The sequence below is a fragment of the Pituophis catenifer genome, unplaced genomic scaffold (assembly GCF_029215685.1).
Source record: "Pituophis catenifer annectens isolate HBS135680 unplaced genomic scaffold, rPitCat1.0.hap2 SCAF_16, whole genome shotgun sequence".
Taxonomy (NCBI): domain Eukaryota; kingdom Metazoa; phylum Chordata; class Lepidosauria; order Squamata; family Colubridae; genus Pituophis; species Pituophis catenifer.
This window is the reverse complement of record NW_027256896.1, coordinates 1242967-1260834: the sequence shown is the minus strand read 5'-3', so window position 1 is coordinate 1260834 and position 17868 is coordinate 1242967. Positions and strand designations below refer to the sequence as shown.

The window sequence follows — 17868 nt, the reverse complement described above, 5'->3', positions numbered from 1 at the left end:
GCACCAGTTGGAACCTCCGAGTGCTCCTCAAGGGGAGCCCCATGTAGAGAGCATTACAATAGTCCAGACGGGAGGTGACGAGGGCGTGAGTGACCGTGCGTAAGGAGTCCCGATCTAGAAAGGGACGCAACTGGTGGATCAGGCGACCCTGATGAAAAATCAGGTTTGTTGATCTCATTTTTATTGCTGCTTGTAAATAGCTTGGTAGTACTTTTAGAAATTATTTCTAGAATACTTCCAGTGTAAAAAATACAAAATGGCTCACGAGAATATGGCATTGCTGTAACAACAAGGAAAGAGAGCATTTTGGATGTAACATGCCTCGTAATTTTTACTGTCACCTTTTCATTAATGAAGCTATGCTTCAATGAGCTACTGTTTTAATTAGGTTTAAGAGTTTCTCATTCATTCATTCATTCCAGGAAACAGGGTCCTTAGCACATTCAGCAACCCAGGCACAGGAACATAGCCAGGTTTTTAGGGCCTTAGGAAAGGCTAACAGCCATTCTAATCTCCAAGGGAGGATGCTCCATAGCCAAAGCTTCTCTTCTGGTCCCTATCAGCTGACTCCCTTGGCTGATGGGCTTTGCAGTCTGGCCGTTCTGCTCAGCCCCGTTTCAGATTGTTAGATTTTTATCCCCCCCCCGATATCACTTCTGGTGAATATACTTGATGCTCGGACCTCCTATTTTCCCCACAACCACCAGGGAGGTGGGTTAAGTCCCCCAGCCCAGCCGGCTTTTACGCTTTGCCGGCTGCTTGCGAAGGCTCCGTGTGTGGCAAAAGGGGAATTGAATTGAAGACAGTTCTTAACGGTTTTCGCTTTCACAAGCAGCTGCGGGGAAGCCTTTTATCCGCCGTCCTAAACCGGCACCCCCGAGGGGCTCCGCTCCTTGAGGGCAAGTCAGCCGCCAGCCGGTCTCCCCCAAGGCCAGGCCCGGCTGCCAAGAGGCGGCTGCGGGCCCCTTACAGGCAGGGCAGCTGTGTCGGGAAGCCCCCAGCAGAGCCCGCCAGCCCCTCCGGCCACGGCCTCCCTCTCCAGAGGCTCCTCGGGGCAGCAGCCGCCACCGACCCGCTTTCCCTCCGCTCTGCGCCGACTCTGCCGCCTTGGCCTCGTTCAGGGCTGCCGAAGATGAGCGCGAAGCTTCCGCCCTCGGCCTCCGCCGGGAGTTGCACGGTTGAAGCCCGGTTTGCCAAGCGAGCCCCGAGGACCCACCGGCTGCGCCTCCTCCTGGGCAGCTCAGCGGCTGGACCGACCCCCCGCCCGGGCCGCTCCTGGCCTCGGCCCCGCCTTTGCCCGCCACTCGCGTTTCCGCGGCCGTCGCCCACAACAGCCCCGCGGGGCCCGGGCGCCGCCGACTTACCGGCCTCCCTCGCGAGGGTCGCGGCGCTCCGACCCCAAATCGCGTAAACACCTCCGCCTGGGGCCCCGCCCCCCGCCGGCGGAAGGGCCGCTGAACTTCCGGTGTGGAGCTCAGGCGACGGCGGAAGGAGGCGGCTCTCGCCGCGGGGCATTGTGGGGGCTGTAGTCCCTGGCGGGCGGGGGCCATGTTCGCTGGGCGCGGCTTCCCGGCCCGGCGGCGGCTGTGCGGAGGCCGAGGTGAGGCGGGGGTGGGGGGGGGTGCGGGGGGGGCAGTCCCCCTCCGATCTTCTAGCATATCTTGTAGCCCTGGATGAAATGAACCAAGAGCTTTTCTGAGTCTCCCGTTGCTTATTTAAGCGTGTGTGTGTGTTGCATTATGTGTCCCAGGACCAACAGAGACCCTCTGCACAAGAAATCTCCGGAGGGGGAGGAAAGTCAGCATTGCCTACGAACCCCCAGAGGAAAATGGGGCAGCAGAGACCCCTGAGCCCAAGAAGCAGAAATGGGAACCGGCCAACTGGGAACAGCAGCTGGCCAACATCCGGGAGATGCGGAGGGAGAGGAATGCCCCGGTCGACCAGATGGGAGCTGGGGCATGCTTTGATGGGGAGGCCCCTCCGGAGGTGAGCAGGGCTGCCAGGAGGCCGAGCAGGGCTTAGGGCAATGATGGCATATCTTTTTGGCACCGAGTGCCCAAGCAGGAACACACGCCAGAGTGCCAGAAACCCAAAGACCAGATCAGCGGCCACCCGGTCTTCAGGTTTCCAGCGCTCCGGCACATGCAAAGACCAGCTGGCAGCGCCACAAACTAGGAGCCTGGCGGTGCAGTGGACTAAACTACTGTTAAAATAGCACTTAGCTGCCAGCTGCCTGCAATTACTGCGAGTTCAAATCTCACCAGGCTCAAGGTTGACTCAGCCTTCCATGGTAGGTAAAATGAGGACCCGGATTGTGGGGGCAATAAGCTGACTTTGTATAAAATAAAACACCGCTGGGGGGGGTGGGGCAAAAGCCCTACTAAGCAGGTATATACAAAGTATGAAGGCTATTGCATAAAAGCATTGTAAGCCGCCCTGAGTCTCTGGAGAAAAGCGTCATATAAATCAAACTAATAAATAATAAATAAATAATAAACCAGAAGAGCAGCTGGCAATGACGCACGTGCCCACAGAGAGGTCTCTGCGTGCCACCAGTTCACCATCATGGGCCTAGGGGGTCCCGGGCCAGCCAGAAACACAGGGTCCCCCCTGCCTCTCCCTTCTGCTTGGCAGGTGAAGCGTTACCAGATTCTGCTGTCGCTCATGCTCTCCAGCCAAACGAAAGACCAGGTGACCTCCGCGGCCATGATGCGCCTGCGGGAGCACGGCCTGACGGTGGACCGGATCCTGGAGACCGACGAGGAGGCTCTGGGCCGGCTCATTTATCCCGTTGGCTTTTGGAGGGTGAGTGATTTGCCACATGGTGAAGGGAAGAGCAAGGGAAGCATGGTTACTTTGTAGCTTAATCTACTCTCTGACTTCCATGGGAGCACCTCTGCCACCCACTCACCCCATCCCAACCCTGTGAGGTCAGCTGATTGGGCTCAAAGCCCCCGTTGGAGCTTCACAATCCTTTGCCAAAATGGCCCTGGCCAATTGTGTGTGAATTTATTACCACATTCATTACCAAATTACTTAGCATCCTCAGTGCATTACAGAGCAGCTCAAGTAACCTCCTGCCAATTAGGAGATGCTGTTCTGCACATCCCAGGGTGGCAAGGAGACCTTGCTGGTAGAAGGTGGGGGTTTGCCTCTCTGTCCCCTTTGAGTCCCTGGCAGAGCTCTGTGCGTGGCATGAAGACCTCCCCCTCCTCCTCAAAACATTAGGACCAGGGTTACCTATAGATATGTGTTAAAAAAAAAAAATGACAGCCCTGAAAAGGGCAAATCTGAAAGAGATTCATAACAAAAAATCATCCATTTGTGTTTATAACTTTGCTTTACAAAGAAAAATTCAAGAACAAAAAAATTCTACAAAAATATATTCTAATAAAAATAAAAGTACCATATTTTTCGGACTATAAGACGCACCAAGATTTCGAAGAGATAAGTAAGGAAAAGTTTTTGCAAAAACGGGCATGCAAAAACCTTTTTGCAAAAAACGGGGCACACAGAGGGTTTGGGAGGCCTGCAGACTGATCCTGGGGGCCGGGAAGGGAAAAAACGGGCCCGTTTTTCGCAAAAATCGGATGAGCAGGGCAGGGCTTCGGGAGGCCAAAAATGGCTGTATTCGGTGTATAAGACCCACCAACATTTCCACCCTCTTTTGGGGGGGGGAGTGCATCTTATACTCCAAAAAATATGGTATATATAAGAGCTGTGGTCAGTGGTGGGATTCAATTTTTTAAACCGGTTCTGTAGGCGTGGCTTAGTTGGGGGTGTGGCTTGGTGGTCATGTGACTGGGCATGGCTATGCATAGGGACTACTCAGGGCTGAAAAAAAGTCATTTCTGACTTTTGACTGGTCCTCACACTTATGACCATCCTCACATTTATGCCTATTGCAGCATTCTTAACCATGTCAGCCATTTCACAACTAGTTCTCTTCACCATGGTGGAAAGATAGGGCGCAAAACGTAAAATGTGAGGACAGTCGTAAGTGCAGGGATTGGTCAAAAGTGTGAGGACCTGTCAAAAATAACTTTTTCAGCCCTCTGAGTAGTCCATATGCACATAGGGACTACCCAGAGGGCTGAAAAAAGTGATTTCTGACAGGTCCTCGCACTTTTGATCGGTCATCATTTATTGCAGCATTCTTAATTAAATTAAATAAAAATGACCTACTGGAGCAGTCAGAGGCAGTCTGAGGTGGGCGTTCGGGCCAGCTGCAGGGCAAGGTGATACAACCGGGGTAGGTAGGCCGCTGCTGCCCAGGTGGGAGGCAGGCACAGGCCTACAGGGCTGGCTGCAGGGTGAAGCGATTGGATGGGGTAGGTCAGGGGTCTGCAACTTCAAACACTCAACCTTAAACCTTTCTCTCCCCTCTGTCTTTCTCTCCCCCCTTTCTCTCCTTCATCTCTTTCTCTCCATCTCTCTCCCCCCTCTCTCTCCTTCATCTCTCTTTCTCTCCATCTCTTTCTCCTCTCCCGTTTGGGCGGCCGCGACAGCGCACCTACCGCACCATCGGTTGCCCTTCGGCTTGGAGGCGGTACCTTAAGCCTGCGCGCCACTGCACGTGCGCCCGCCCGGCTGCACCTGCAGCTGGCTCTGGTTGCTCTTACTGAGCTTCGCAATAGGGCAGACGGCACCCCTCCTCCTCCTGGAGCCCATTACGATGCGGAGCTTCAGCTGCAGCCTGGGCAGCCAGTGTTCCAGGGTGGAGAAAAGTCACGCATCTCCCCCAGTGACTGGATGGGCTAGGGTAGGCTGGCGCCGCTCGAGTGGGGGGCGGGGTGAAGGGCGGGCGAGCCAGCAATTTAACAAACGGTGTGGTGTGCTGTGAGGCCAATAAATTACAAAAAAACACCGAACCGTTTGTTAAATTGCTGGCTCGCTCGCCCCGCCCACCACTATTTATTGGCAATAAATGGTGCGGAGGGGCGGGGCGAGCCAGCAATTTAACACGGTTCGGCCGAACTGCCTAGAACCGGCAGAATCCCACCACTAGATGGGGTGGCGCAGTGGTTAGAATGCAGTACTGCAGACTAACTCACTGCTCACTCCACCAGTTCGACTCAGCCTTCCATCCTTCCAAGGTGGGTAAAATGAAGATCCAGATTGTTGGAGCAATATGCTGACTCTGTGAACTGCTTAGAGAGGGCTGTTCTGCACTTTGAAGCAGTGCATAAGTCTAAATGCTATTGTTATATAAATTTATTTTAAAAAGACAGTTCAATTTCACATAAATATAAATATACCAAAATGTAAAAATGATGTAAAAAATTTTAGGTGGTGCCATTTGTATGGTAAAAGTTAAATGACTAAAGTAAAGCAATTGAATTTTTGGAAAATAAATTAAAGGACAGCTTTCTGAAATAAAAGCTTTATAATATAAATGAGTTTATTTTATCATTATACTCATAGAATATGAAAGGAAGGCAGTTTAGGACAGACAAAAGGAAGCTTCTGTCCACATGGTGCTAGTGGAGTGGTTAGAATGCCACATTGCAAGCTGACTCTGCCCATAGCCAGGAGTTTGATCCTGACTGGCTCAAGGTTGACTCAGCCTTCCAACCTTCCAAGGTCGGTAAAATGAGGACCCCAATTGTTGGGTTCAGTAGGGTGACTCTGTAAAACTGTCATACCCTCTTTCGCCTACTTGCTTCTTCGCTCTCAGCTTGACAACAATCGGGAGGAGGGTGGATGATATGTCAGGGAATGGAATGCCCACTTGCAGATCATAAGACCCTGCTACCAACCCCAAGGTCACACAGCGCAGGTGTTTGAAAGATCCAGACTGTTCCCATAAAAAAAAAAAAAAAGATTTAATTGGCAACGCAATGAACCGAGGGGGATAGCCAAAGGGGAAAATCAAGTCCAACTATGTGGACGTTTGCATGGGAAATTCAGAGCTGGTTTCTTTTCTTCTGTGCCAATGTAGTGTATTCAATAAAGTTTTCCTTCTGGGAAGCACAGTGTCCCAGGAGTTCTATTTTTGGATTCTCTACCTGGACAGCTGACGCTTAGGGTTGTGAAGCACTGTTGGGTGATATCTGAGTCTAAGTGCTATTGCTGAGTGCTATGTTCTATCTCTTGGAGAACACAACTTGCAAGAGAATGTGGTAGTCTTCATCTCTGGGTTGTGATGACCATCTCCAAGGTCAACTGGCTGCTGCAAGAAACAAAATTTTGATCCAAGATAGGCCTTGGCCTAATCCAGCAGAACTCTTCCGATGTTCTTAAAATGGTGAAGTAGGCACTATAACCTGGATGGCTTTTAAAAGGGTTTAGAGAATGCAGGTCAGGTCTATGGAGGGTTATGGTCTTGAGGCTTCCATGTTACTTCTAGGCAGCTGTCTCCAAATACTATTTGAAGGGGAACAGTAGTGGGACAGAGAAAAAGTAGGTCTTTTTTTGAGTTGCAAGCACCAAGTTTGGGGCCAGCTGGTTAGGACACAATAGGAAACAAAAAATAAAAATGCAGAAATCAGATTGGCCTTGGTCTGATCCGGCAGGGCTGTTCCTCCTCCTGAGTTAGTCCAGCTCATTGATTGACCTTTTCATGGGCTGCAGAACAAGGTGCGATATATCCAGCAGACCACAGCAATCCTGAAGCGGGAGTATGCTGGCGACATCCCAAAAACTGTTGCAGAGTTAGTGAAATTGCCTGGAGTTGGTCCAAAGATGGCCCACCTGGTGATGGACATTGCCTGGAAGAACGTCTCAGGGATCGGTATGTCTCTTGCCATAATAGATTTCTTTCTGTGTCTTTTGGGGGAACAAGCATTCAGCTAATTCTTGCACATTTAGATTTTTTGACAATCCCTGCCATGTATCCAGTTCATATTCACTAATGTTCCAGTCTTCCAGTCCTTCCAATTCCTGTTCAGCTGTCATATTTACATCTGGATTGCCCAAACTTCAAAGTTCAGATTTATTCATTCATTCATTCATTTACAGGTGATCCTCACTTTATGACTAGTCGCTTAGCAACCATTAAAAGTTACACAGACACACACACACTCCCGGGTGCTTAGGATCCTGTTCTGAAGTTATGACAGCCCCCACCCCCCGCAGCCACAGGACTGTACCTCAATGCCTCGCAGTTGCCGCATTTATGGCCATTTGCAGCTTTAAACCACAGCATTCACTTAATGACTGCCACAACAAAGTCATAAAATTGAGTTAGTCATGTGGGTGACGTGATTTATGACTGTCACAACTTACAAGATGATGGGTGGTCTCCATTGTGGTTGTAAGTTGAGGACTACCTGTGTTCTAGTCAATTTATATGATCTTGTTCTTGAAACAGTGTCCCTGGGCAGCCCCCGGTGAATTAAAACTCGGTAAAATCAGTCACAATAATGGCAAATACTGTATGCATGTAATGGGAGTCAAGGACAAGAACTGTCCCTACCAATCACATCCAGCTCATGAACTTCACACAAACCCTCCTCGGAAAGCAGCCGTGTTTTTGAAAATTTTCTGAAATGCCAGGAGAATCGGAGCCAGAGTGTGGCCTGAGCTGGGACACCACCTCCTCTTCATGACCTGTTTTCCTTGTTACCATCTGGGAGGGGGCTTCGTGGTATCCGAAGCACAACATCCAGATTCATTTACAGTTTTCTTCCCTAGAGCATCAACCTTGTGAACTCTTAAGTAAACTGCTTAGACAGGGCTGTGAAGCGGTATATAAGTCTAAGTGCTATTGCTATATATTTGTTGTTAGTTGCAAAGTCGTGTCCGACCCATCGCGACCCCATGGACAACCTTCCTCCAGGCCTTCCTGTCCTCTACCATCCCCCGGAGTCCATTTAAGCTCACGCCGGCTGCTTCAGTGACTCCATCTAGTCACCTCGTTCTCTGCCGTCCCTTTCTTCTTTTGCCCTCAATCATTCCCAGCATTAGGCTCTTCTCCAGCGAGTCCTTCCTTCTCATTAGGTGGCCAAAGGATTTGAATTTCCTCTTCAGGATCTGGCCTTCTAAAGAGCAGTCAGGGTTGATCCCCTCTAGGAGTGACTGGTTTGATTGCCTTGCAGTCCAAGGGATTCGCAGGAGTCTTCTCCAGCTCCAGAATTCAAAGGCCTCCATTCTTTGGCGCTTAGCCTTTCTTATGGTCCAACTTTCACAGCCATACATTGCAACTGGGAAAGCCATAGCCTTGAATATGCGCACTTTTGTTGGCAGGATGATGTCTCTGCTTTTTAGTATGCTGTCTAGATTTGCCATAGCTTTCCTCCCCAGGAGCAAGCGTCTTTTAACTTCTTGGCTGCAGTCCCCATCTGCGGTGATCTTGAAGCCCAAGAAAATAAAATCTGTCAGTACCTCCATTTCTTCCCCATCTATTTGTCAGGAATTGAGAGGCCGGATGCCATGATCTTAGTTTTCTTAATATTGAGTTTCAAGCTAACTTTTGCACTTTCCTTCACCTGCATTAAGAGACTCTTTAGTTCCTCTTCACTTTCTGCCATTAGAGTGGTATCATCTGCATATCTGAGGTTGTTGATATTTCTCCCGGAAATCTTAATTCCAACTTTTGATTCATCTAGCCCCGCCTTTCTCATGATGTGCTCTGCATTTAGGCAGGGTGACAGTATACAGCCTTGCTGGACTCCTTTCCCAATTTTGAACCAATCAGTGGTTCCGTGTCCAGTTCTCACTATTGCTTCTTGACACATAGATTTCTCAAGAGATAAATAAGATGGTCTGGTACTCCTATCTCTTTAAGAACTTGCCACAATTTGTTGTGATCCACACAATCAAAGGCTTTAGCATAGTCAGTGAAGCAGAAGTAGAGGTTTTTCTGGAACTCCCTAGCTTTCTCTATGATCCAGCGTATGTTGGTAATTTGATCTCTAGTTCCTCTGCCTCTTTGAAATCCTGCCTGTACTTCTGGTAGTTCTCGATCCACATACTGCTGGAGCCTAGCTTGTAGGATTTTAAGGATTTTAACCTTACTAGCATGCAAAATGAGTGCAATGGTGCAATAGTTTGAACATTCTTTGGCATTGCCTTTCTTTAGAATTGGAATATAAACTGACCTTTTCCAATCCTGTGGCCACTGTTGAGTTTTCCAAATTTGCTGGAAAATTGAGTGTAGCACTTTTACTGCATCTTTTAAGATTTTGAATAGCTCAGCTGGAATACTGTCACCTCCAAGAGCTTTGTTGTTGCTCAGATTTCCTAAGGCCCATTTGACTTCACATTCTAGGATGTCTGGCTCGAGGTCAGTGACCCCTCCATCATGGTTATCAGCAGAGGTGGGTTCTAATTTTTTTTACTACCAGTTCTGTGGGTGTGGCTTATTTTATGGGTGTGGCTTGATGGTCATGTGACAATTCTTTAGGATTTATCAGAGGTACTGATCTACCAGGCTTTTAACTGCTTGCAGAGCTGTACCAGTCTACCCATTTATTTTTGCAGGCATTGGTCTACTCATTTATTTTTGCAGGCACTGGTCTACCCATGTATTTTTGCAGGCACTGGTCTACCCATTTATTTTTGCAGGCATCGGTCTACTCATGTATTTTTGCAGGCACTGGTCTACCCATTTATTTTTGCAGGCACCAGTCTACTCATGTATTTTTGCAGGCACTGGTCTACCCATTTATTTTTGCAGGCACTTGTTGGTCTACTCACTTGTTTTTGGAGGCACCGGTCTACCACCAAACTGCCTTTTACCACTGATCAGCTGTAGGGCGGCCCTTTGAAGCCCCGCGGCAAGAGTTTAAACAGTTTTTTTTCCTTATAGCCCATAGCTGGGATTCAGGAGGCAGCAGTAGATTGGGGGTGGGGCCAAATAAAAAGTAGAATAACACAGGGGGGTGCAGAACCGGTTCGGTGATGTCATATTGTCACGGCTACCGGCTCGGCGGAACCGGGAGAAACCCACCACTGGTTATCAGGGATGTTAAGCTCATTCTTGTATAGCTGTTCTGTGTAATTTTGCCACCTCTTCTGAATATCTTCTGCCTCTGTTAAGTCCCTGCCATTTTGGTCCTTTACCATACCCATCTTTGCATGAAACGCTCCCCTCATATCTCCAATTTTCTTGAAGAGATCTCTGGTCCTTCCTATTCCATTGTTTTCTTCTATTTTTTTGCACTGTTCATTTAAGAAGGCATTCTTATCTCTTCTAGCTATTCTCTGGAATTCTGCATTCAACTGGGTGTATCTTTCTCTTTCTCCCTTGCCTTTTGCTTCCCTTCTTTCCATAGCTATTTGCAAAGCTTCCTCAACCAGCAATTTTGCTTTCTTTGGGATGGTTTTAGTTGCTACCTCTTATACAATGTTTTGAACCTCCATCCATAGTTCTGTTTCTGTCTATCAGATCTAATTCTGTCTATCAGATCTAATTCCTTAAATCTATTTGTCACCTCTACTGTATATTCATCAGGGATATGATTTAGTTCATACCTTAGTGGCCTAGTGCTTTTCCCTACTTTCTTCAATTTAAGCCTAAATTTTGCAACGAGAAGCTCATGATCTGAGCCATAGTCAGCTCCTGGTCTTGTTTTTACTGACTGTATAGAGCAGCTCTGTTAAGTCCTCGCAGTACCGACGCCGGCAGACTCTGTTGTTGCTGCCCTCCCGTGATTGGTTGAGTCGCGCTGGACTGCCGAGCGGGAGAAATACTCCTTTATGATTGGGCGTTCTAGTTTGACAGCTCGCTATTTAAGCAGCTGTCAGGCAGTTGCTTTGCTTGTGAGTTACTGAGGTATTCGTTGTTCTACGTATTGTTGGTTATAAATAAAGAATTCATTAAGCCTAGCCGTGAGTCCATGCCTTTGTTCTAGGACAGAACAATTGGCGACGAAGGTGGGATCGGCGACGGCTGTGGCAGGGCGATAGAAGCAGCACCTGTCTCCCACACTGACCATGTCAACGTTTTTGCCAGTCTTTTCCCCGTTCGTCCCATCAGCAGAAACATGGGACACTTATATGGAGCGTTTTGAGTGCTTCCTCCAAGCAAATGCATTGACTGATTTGTCCAGCGCTCGGAAACGGGGCTACTTCCTCAGCTCCTGTGGAAGCGAGATCTTCGGAACCGCCAGGGCTCTAGCCGCCCCACAACAAGTGTTTGACGTTCCGTGGGACACATTATTGGAGAGGCTTAAGAATCATTTCTCTCCCACACCATCTCGTATAGCGCGCCATCATGCATTTTGGCAGCGCTCACAGTCAGAGGGGGAATCTGTGAACGACTACATGGCCTCTTTGTGCTCCGCAGCACTCCACTGTGAGTTTCGTGATTTGGACGAGATGCTTTTGGATCAATTAGTCTGTGACATTAAGGATTTAAAGCTGCAACGGCGATTATTGGCGCGGTCTGAATTAACACTCCAGGTAGCCCTGGACGAGGCCAGGGCCGCTGAGATGTCCGGCCGTTCTGCCGCTGAAATTCAACGGTTCCAAACGCCCTCGGCAGCCGCTGTGAAACCTCAGTCCGTCCATTACGAGGAGGTTGGCATGCTGGATTCCTCCGACGACGACGAGAGAGAGGTGAGCCGCCTCAGGGCGACTCGTCGGCAACCAGGAGCGACCAGAAAAATCCCGACATCAGCCCAAGACTCTTGTTTGGGCTGCGGTGGCAACCATCGTAGAACCGACTGCAGATTTCGGACTGTGATTTGCCGCCGCTGCGGCAAGAGGGGCCACCTATCTCGGGTTTGCCGGGCTCCCAATCCCATGGCCGTCCTTTCTACTGCGCCTCCACCAGATCGCCGCCGGGGCCGGAGATCGGCCGTTCGTCACGATGGCTGTGTTGCTGTGACCCGTTACGAAGACCCGCTGGAAGTTGCTGTGAGCAATGCTTCTTCTTCTCCCGCTGCCAACAAACTTTTCCTCACTGTGGTTCTGGAAGGATCGACCTGCCGCATGGAGGTCGACACGGGTTCCTCCAAGTCCCTCATTGCCTGGTCTACCCTAACCAAATTACTGCCTGGGGTGTCCCGCCGGCGGCTCAAACCGTGCCCAGTCATCTTAAGGGATTATCAAGGGAAGTCCATTGCTACCTTGGGTTATGACACTTTCCAAGTATCCTATCAGTCCTTCTCTGGCAAACTACCACTAATTGTCGTTAAGGACAATCTGCCTAGCTTGCTAGGCCTAGACTGGTTTGCCGCATTAAGGTTGACAATCTCGGGCATACACTCCGTGTGCCCAGATGTTGCTTCCACATTAGCCCTTGAATTCGCGGATGTGTTTTCCGATCAACTGGGCAAATATACGGGTCGACCCATATCTTTTAATTTGGATCCCCAGGTGGTGCCAGTTAGACTCAAACCACGAAGGGTGCCCCTAGCCTTGCGTACACGGGTAGATAAGGAGTTGGACAAGCTTATTGCCCAGGGTGTCCTTGTACCCGTAGATCACGCCAGCTGGGAAACCCCCATTGTCATTCCTCTGAAACAGGACAGGTCCATTAGGATCTGCGCCGACTATAAGTGTTCCTTAAATAAGGCGCTGCAGGCCAACCCCTACCCGGTGCCGGTGGTGCAGCATCTGCTGCACTCCCTGGGCCATGGCCGGGTCTTTGCCAAGTTAGATTTGGCCCAGGCTTATCAGCAACTCCCCGTTGATGAGCCGACGGCCATGGCCCAAACCATAGTTACCCACAGGGGTGCGTTTAAATGCACCCGACTCCAATTTGGTGTAAGTGTCGCCCCGGGAATATTCCAAAGCATCATGGAACGATTGCTTCAGGGTATTCCCGGGGTAGTTCCTTATTTTGACAACATATTGGTCTCCGCTGGAGACCAATATGAGCTCCTCACTAAGCTGCGGTCTGTCTTGGGCCGTTTGCGCAGCGCTGGCCTCCGCCTTAAGAAGTCAAAGTGCGTTATTGGGGTTCCCCAGGTGGAATTCCTGGGGTTCCTCATAGACGCTAGAGGAATTCACCCGACCCCTTCCAAGATCGCCGCCATCAAACACGCCCCCACCCTCACCTGCAAGGCGGAGCTACAGGCTTTCCTGGGGCTCCTTAATTTTTATTCGGTTTTTCTCCCTCATAAGGCGTCCTTAGCTGAGCCCTTGCACCGCCTCCTTGATTCTAAGGCGCCCTGGGTGTGGAGTCGCGCTGCTGCCGCGTCATTTCAAGCTGTCAAAGACGCGCTGATGTCACGGGCTGTTCTCGTCCAATACGATGAGAACTTGCCTTTGTCCTTGACTTGCGACGCCTCGCCTTATGGCATCGGCGCCATTCTCAGCCATGTATTCCCTTCGGGCATGGAAGCCCCGATTGCCTTTTACTCTAGGACCCTGTCCGCCCCGGAGCGGAATTACAGTCAGTTGGATCGCGAGGCTCTGGCGGCTGTCGCCGGGGTCAAGCGATTCCATGATTATCTATATGGCCGGTCATTTACCCTCATCACCGACCATAAACCCCTGCTTGGGCTGCTCTCCGGGGACAAACAAACACCCATTATGCTCTCGCCTCGTATGTCCCGCTGGGCCGAGTTCTTGGCTGCGTATTCGTATCATCTGGTCTACCGTCCGGGTTCGGCTATAGGGCATGCTGATGCCCCTTGGCAAATCCTGATCCCGACCCAGCTCCCGCGTCCTCTGTCCTTCTCATTGAAGATTTTGAATTCCCTATCACTGCTTCGGATATTCGAGCTGGGTCCGCCACGGACCCAGCCATTTCCCAAGTATTAGACTGGGTCCGCAGGGGGTGGCCCAAGGGTCCTGTCCAGGCTGAGTTTGTTCCCTACCTGCGTAGACAGAACGAGCTTTCTACCCTACAGGGTTGCCTCCTCTGGGGCCACAGGGTTGTTATTCCGACAGGGTTAAGGCGTTCTGTGTTGTCCCACCTCCATAACTCTCACCCGGGCATTGTTCGCATGAAGGGGCTGGGCCGCAGCTATGTCTGGTGGCCCGGCATGGATCGAGAGATCGAACACTGGGTGGCCACGTGTTCTCAGTGCCAATCGTCCCGGCCAGCCCCTCCAGTGGCCCCACCTAGGGAATGGGAAGTGCCACGGGCTCCCTGGGCGCGGATCCATATGGATTTCGCTGGCCCTTTCCAAGGTCACATGTTCCTAGTCGTCGTTGATGCCTATTCTAAATGGCTGGAGTTAGTTCTCATGCACTCCACAACGACCGACGCAGTCATTAGGGTCCTAGAAGGGTTGTTCGCTACACACTGGCTTCCCGATACCATCGTCACCGATAACGGCCCACAATTCACTTCGGCACCCTTCCTGCAGTTTGTGACCAAACTAGGCATCCGCCATACGACAACGGCCCCTTTCCATCCGGCCGCTAATGGTCAGGCGGAAAGGGCCGTGAGATCGGCCAAGGAGGCTCTAGGCCGCCTAGGGCCTTCAAATTGGCACCGCAAAATTAGCCAATACCTTTTAACCCAACATACGACCCCCTGCCCGGTCTCAAAAACAAGCCCGGCCGAACTACTTATGGGCCGGCGACTCCGGACCGTATTGGACCGACTTCACCCCGCTTACGCGCCAGAAGAATTCAAGGCAGGAAATAAACACACCTGGACCTTTGCTGTAGGGGACCCTGTCTATGCGCAAAATTTCAGCACAGGTGTTAAGTGGGTCCTGGGCCACATTTGCCAACTAACCGGACCCTACTCTTATAGGGTCCAGCTCGACGATGGACGTGTCTGGAGGCGGCATGTGAATCAACTACGGCGGAGGGCCTTCACGACGGCGGGCCTCCCATGTGAGCGAGCAGATCCTGCCGAGACCGTTAAGCCACCGTATACACCCACTAGGCCGGCCTCACAATTCCAACCTACAGCCTCTCTGCAACCCGATGCGTTCTCGTCGGTTAACTCACCTGTTCCAGTTGATTCTCCCGTGTTGACAGTTGTTCCGCCCACTCCTCGTTCTCGGCACTCCAGCCTGGCACAGGACAGCACCATGACTCCACCTACGCCAAAGGCCAGCCCTGAACTGAGACGATCTGGGCGGAGCCGACGTCGGCCTGCGTACCTAGATGATTACGCATGCGCGGTCCAGGTGGGAAGGAGTGTTAAGTCCTCGCAGTACCGACGCCGGCAGACTCTGTTGTTGCTGCCCTCCCGTGATTGGTTGAGTCGCGCTGGACTGCCGAGCGGGAGAAATACTCCTTTATGATTGGGCGTTCTAGTTTGACAGCTCGCTATTTAAGCAGCTGTCAGGCAGTTGCTTTGCTTGTGAGTTACTGAGGTATTCGTTGTTCTACGTATTGTTGGTTATAAATAAAGAATTCATTAAACCTAGCCGTAAGTCCATGCCTTTGTTCTAGGACATCTTTAAAGACATCTTTAGCTGCAGAGCACAGTCAATCTGATTTCTGTGTTGACCGTCTGGTGATGTCCATGTGTAGAGTCGTCTCTTGGGTTGTTGGAAAAGAGTGTTTGCTATGACCATTGTATGCGCTGTGACTACATTCCATGGCCGGGGGGGGGGGGCTTCACTACTTCGTAGCTGATTACTGGGTGTTAAATATTCAAATTTTTTAACTCTGGTCTCCGCCCCCTTTATGCTGATTACTCCAGTCTTTTCACTCAGTAGCTGAGTACACTGGTGTTTTGGTTTCTCTCTGTTCTACTTCGTGAGTTATTGTGTTATTTATTTACTTTATTTACTTTATTTAAGTTCATTTAAGTTAATTTAATTCACTTGATCAATTAATTGACTGATTTAATTCATTAAGTTCATTTAATTTAATTTAAGTTGATTTAATATTTATTTCTAGTTATGCTGGGACTGTATTTATTCTTGTATTGGACAATTTACTGCTGCTGCTTATAGGGTTGGAGTTTTTCTGTGTCCAAGACCTTTGAATTCTTTGAATTCCTTTAATTCAGCAGCCATTCGAAGTCAGTCCTGTTGGGCTGCTACGTGTATGCAATTTGCCGCAGGCGGTGCTGCTGGGCAACTGGTGAGCCGGTTCATCCGCTCCCGCCTCAGTCCCAGCAGGGTTTCGTTAAAGAAACCTTCAGAGCGGCTCCGGAGTCCATGCCTAGGCGCCACGCATACTCTGAGGTTCGGAAGGACGGCGGCTGCCATTTTGGAGCGGTTTGGGCGGCTTGCACGATACGAAGAGGCAGCATGCCAAAAGTTATGGATTGAGGACCGCTGCTCCCTGAGGGGACCGGTTGGAGGAAATATTGATTTGGGGAGTGCCGTTTCATTGCGGGAATGCCCATAAAGAACTTCTTTTGATTACAGTTTTTGGCGGCCGCCATTTTGATTCTCCCTCGTGGCGGCCGCCATTTTGTTTGTTGTTAGTGGCGGGCGCCATTTTGTTTTGCCCCTCATGGCGGCCGCCATTTTGTCACTCGCAAAAAATAGAATCATTAATTTATTGCATTTCACCCTGGCTCCTAGAGCTGTTTGTGGGACTGGAGTTTGTTTCTGGGCACTATAATTAAAAGCCTTGCCAACTTGTGCCTTATTTTGTTCTTAAGCCTATTAGGTTAGGCTAGGTCCCTAGATTATTGTCTGGTCTTTGGGCCTTAGATATATTAATGATTATTTTACCTCACTATTTTACAGAATTGCAATTGTTCTACTGGCATGGCTGATCCTGGCATTTCTTCTGAGTTGGAAGAGGAATGCAGTCCTCCTAGAGATTTACCAGCATCCCCCCCCCCAGGGGCTCTAAAAACAAAGACAGGAGTAAAGGGACCAAGTCTCGCAAATCTTCTAAAAGAAAGGCTCCTGCTAAGGATAGATATGCTCTTAAGAGACACAATGCCTTAGAACGCCAATATAACAGGGCTAGGCAATCGTCTCAAGTACGATCTCCTTCTGAAATCTCTCCTGATCCTGTAGTCTCTTCTTTTCCAGTCTTTGGGAATTTGCCTCATCATCTTCCGCCAGAGATGTCTAGTGTGGCCCAAGAAACTTGTGTTAGTCAACAAGAAGTGACCAGACCTGCTACCATTGAAGTCCCTGTTATGGTCCATCAAGCTCAGGAAGCTGATCCTGAGGTGGAAGCAGAATCCGCTGCTTCTCATTCTGAACCTCCTCAAGCTGTTTCTGCGGGGCCTTCTGCTGTGACTGAGCCACAACTCAATGTTCAGGCTATGTTGTCAGATGTCTTGGCAAGAATCCTGTCCACAGGCCTGCAGCAAGGTGGGCAACCTGGCCTACAACCCGTGCCACTACCTGGACGGAAGGGTCATTTGTCTGAAAGACCTTCCACATCTGCGCATCATGGTTATGATTCCAGCGATGAGTCTGAGGTGGAGGAAGATATTCCTGAGGAGATGGAATTGTCAGAAGATGAGGACTTCGTTCCTGAACAGCCAGTTTTCACAGGCCTCTTCAGACCGTCTGTTTTCCGATCTCTCCTTCACAAGGCCAAGGTGACCACTAAGTTTGGCTTGTCCTCTGCTCCTTCTGCTGACACCTCCAGGGAGTCTTCTCTACATGATCCCTTGTTTCAGGTGTCCAAGCCAGACAAGGATGTTATCCCTTGTCCTCCCTTGTTTGCCGAAGTTGTACAAAGTGGCGGGGCTCAACCCGGCTCTTTGACCGCTCCTAGTGCTCTTGACAAGAAACTCTACTGTTCAGCTCCTGAATTGGAGAACATTCTGGCCTTGCCCTTGGTTGACGCCCCAATTGCAGCTCTCACCTCATCGTCTGTCATTACAACTGACATTGTTGATGGACTTAAAGCAGAGGATCGGAAGGCAGAGTTGGCTTTCAGGAAGACGCACCAGGCGGCAGCTACGTCCACCTCCTACTTCACTAGAGCTTCCTTATTCTGGTTGCGTCAATTACAAGAGAGATTACCTCCTGATGACATCAGACTGCATCATGATGTCAATAAACTGGTGGCGGCTGCGGAATATTCAGCCGACGCTTCTCTGAATGCTGCTAAGTTTGCCTCACGCGCTTTGACATCAGC

General features: G+C 50.1%; 2 protein-coding genes across 4 annotated transcripts in view; one reads left to right on the top strand and one right to left on the bottom strand.

The window, feature by feature from the left end:
* TSC2 (TSC complex subunit 2) overlaps positions 1-1454 on the bottom strand; it is a 67719-nt gene extending 66265 nt beyond the window's left edge. For both annotated transcript variants that reach the window (XM_070955040.1, XM_070955041.1), the window contains exon 1: positions 1365-1454. The gene's annotated coding sequence lies outside the window, so the exon portion shown is untranslated. The remainder of the gene's footprint in view (positions 1-1364) is intronic.
* A 76-nt stretch (positions 1455-1530) lies between these two features.
* The window catches only part of NTHL1 (nth like DNA glycosylase 1), a 25798-nt gene continuing 9460 nt past the window's right edge, over positions 1531-17868 (top strand). Inside the window, exons 1-4 of one of the 2 annotated variants that reach the window (XM_070955043.1) lie at positions 1531-1600; positions 1751-1986; positions 2635-2805; positions 6574-6733. In XM_070955043.1, coding sequence (XP_070811144.1) covers positions 1549-1600; positions 1751-1986; positions 2635-2805; positions 6574-6733 — 619 coding nt within the window. In that variant the 5' untranslated portion in view covers positions 1531-1548. The other variant, XM_070955044.1, reaches the window with a different exon arrangement.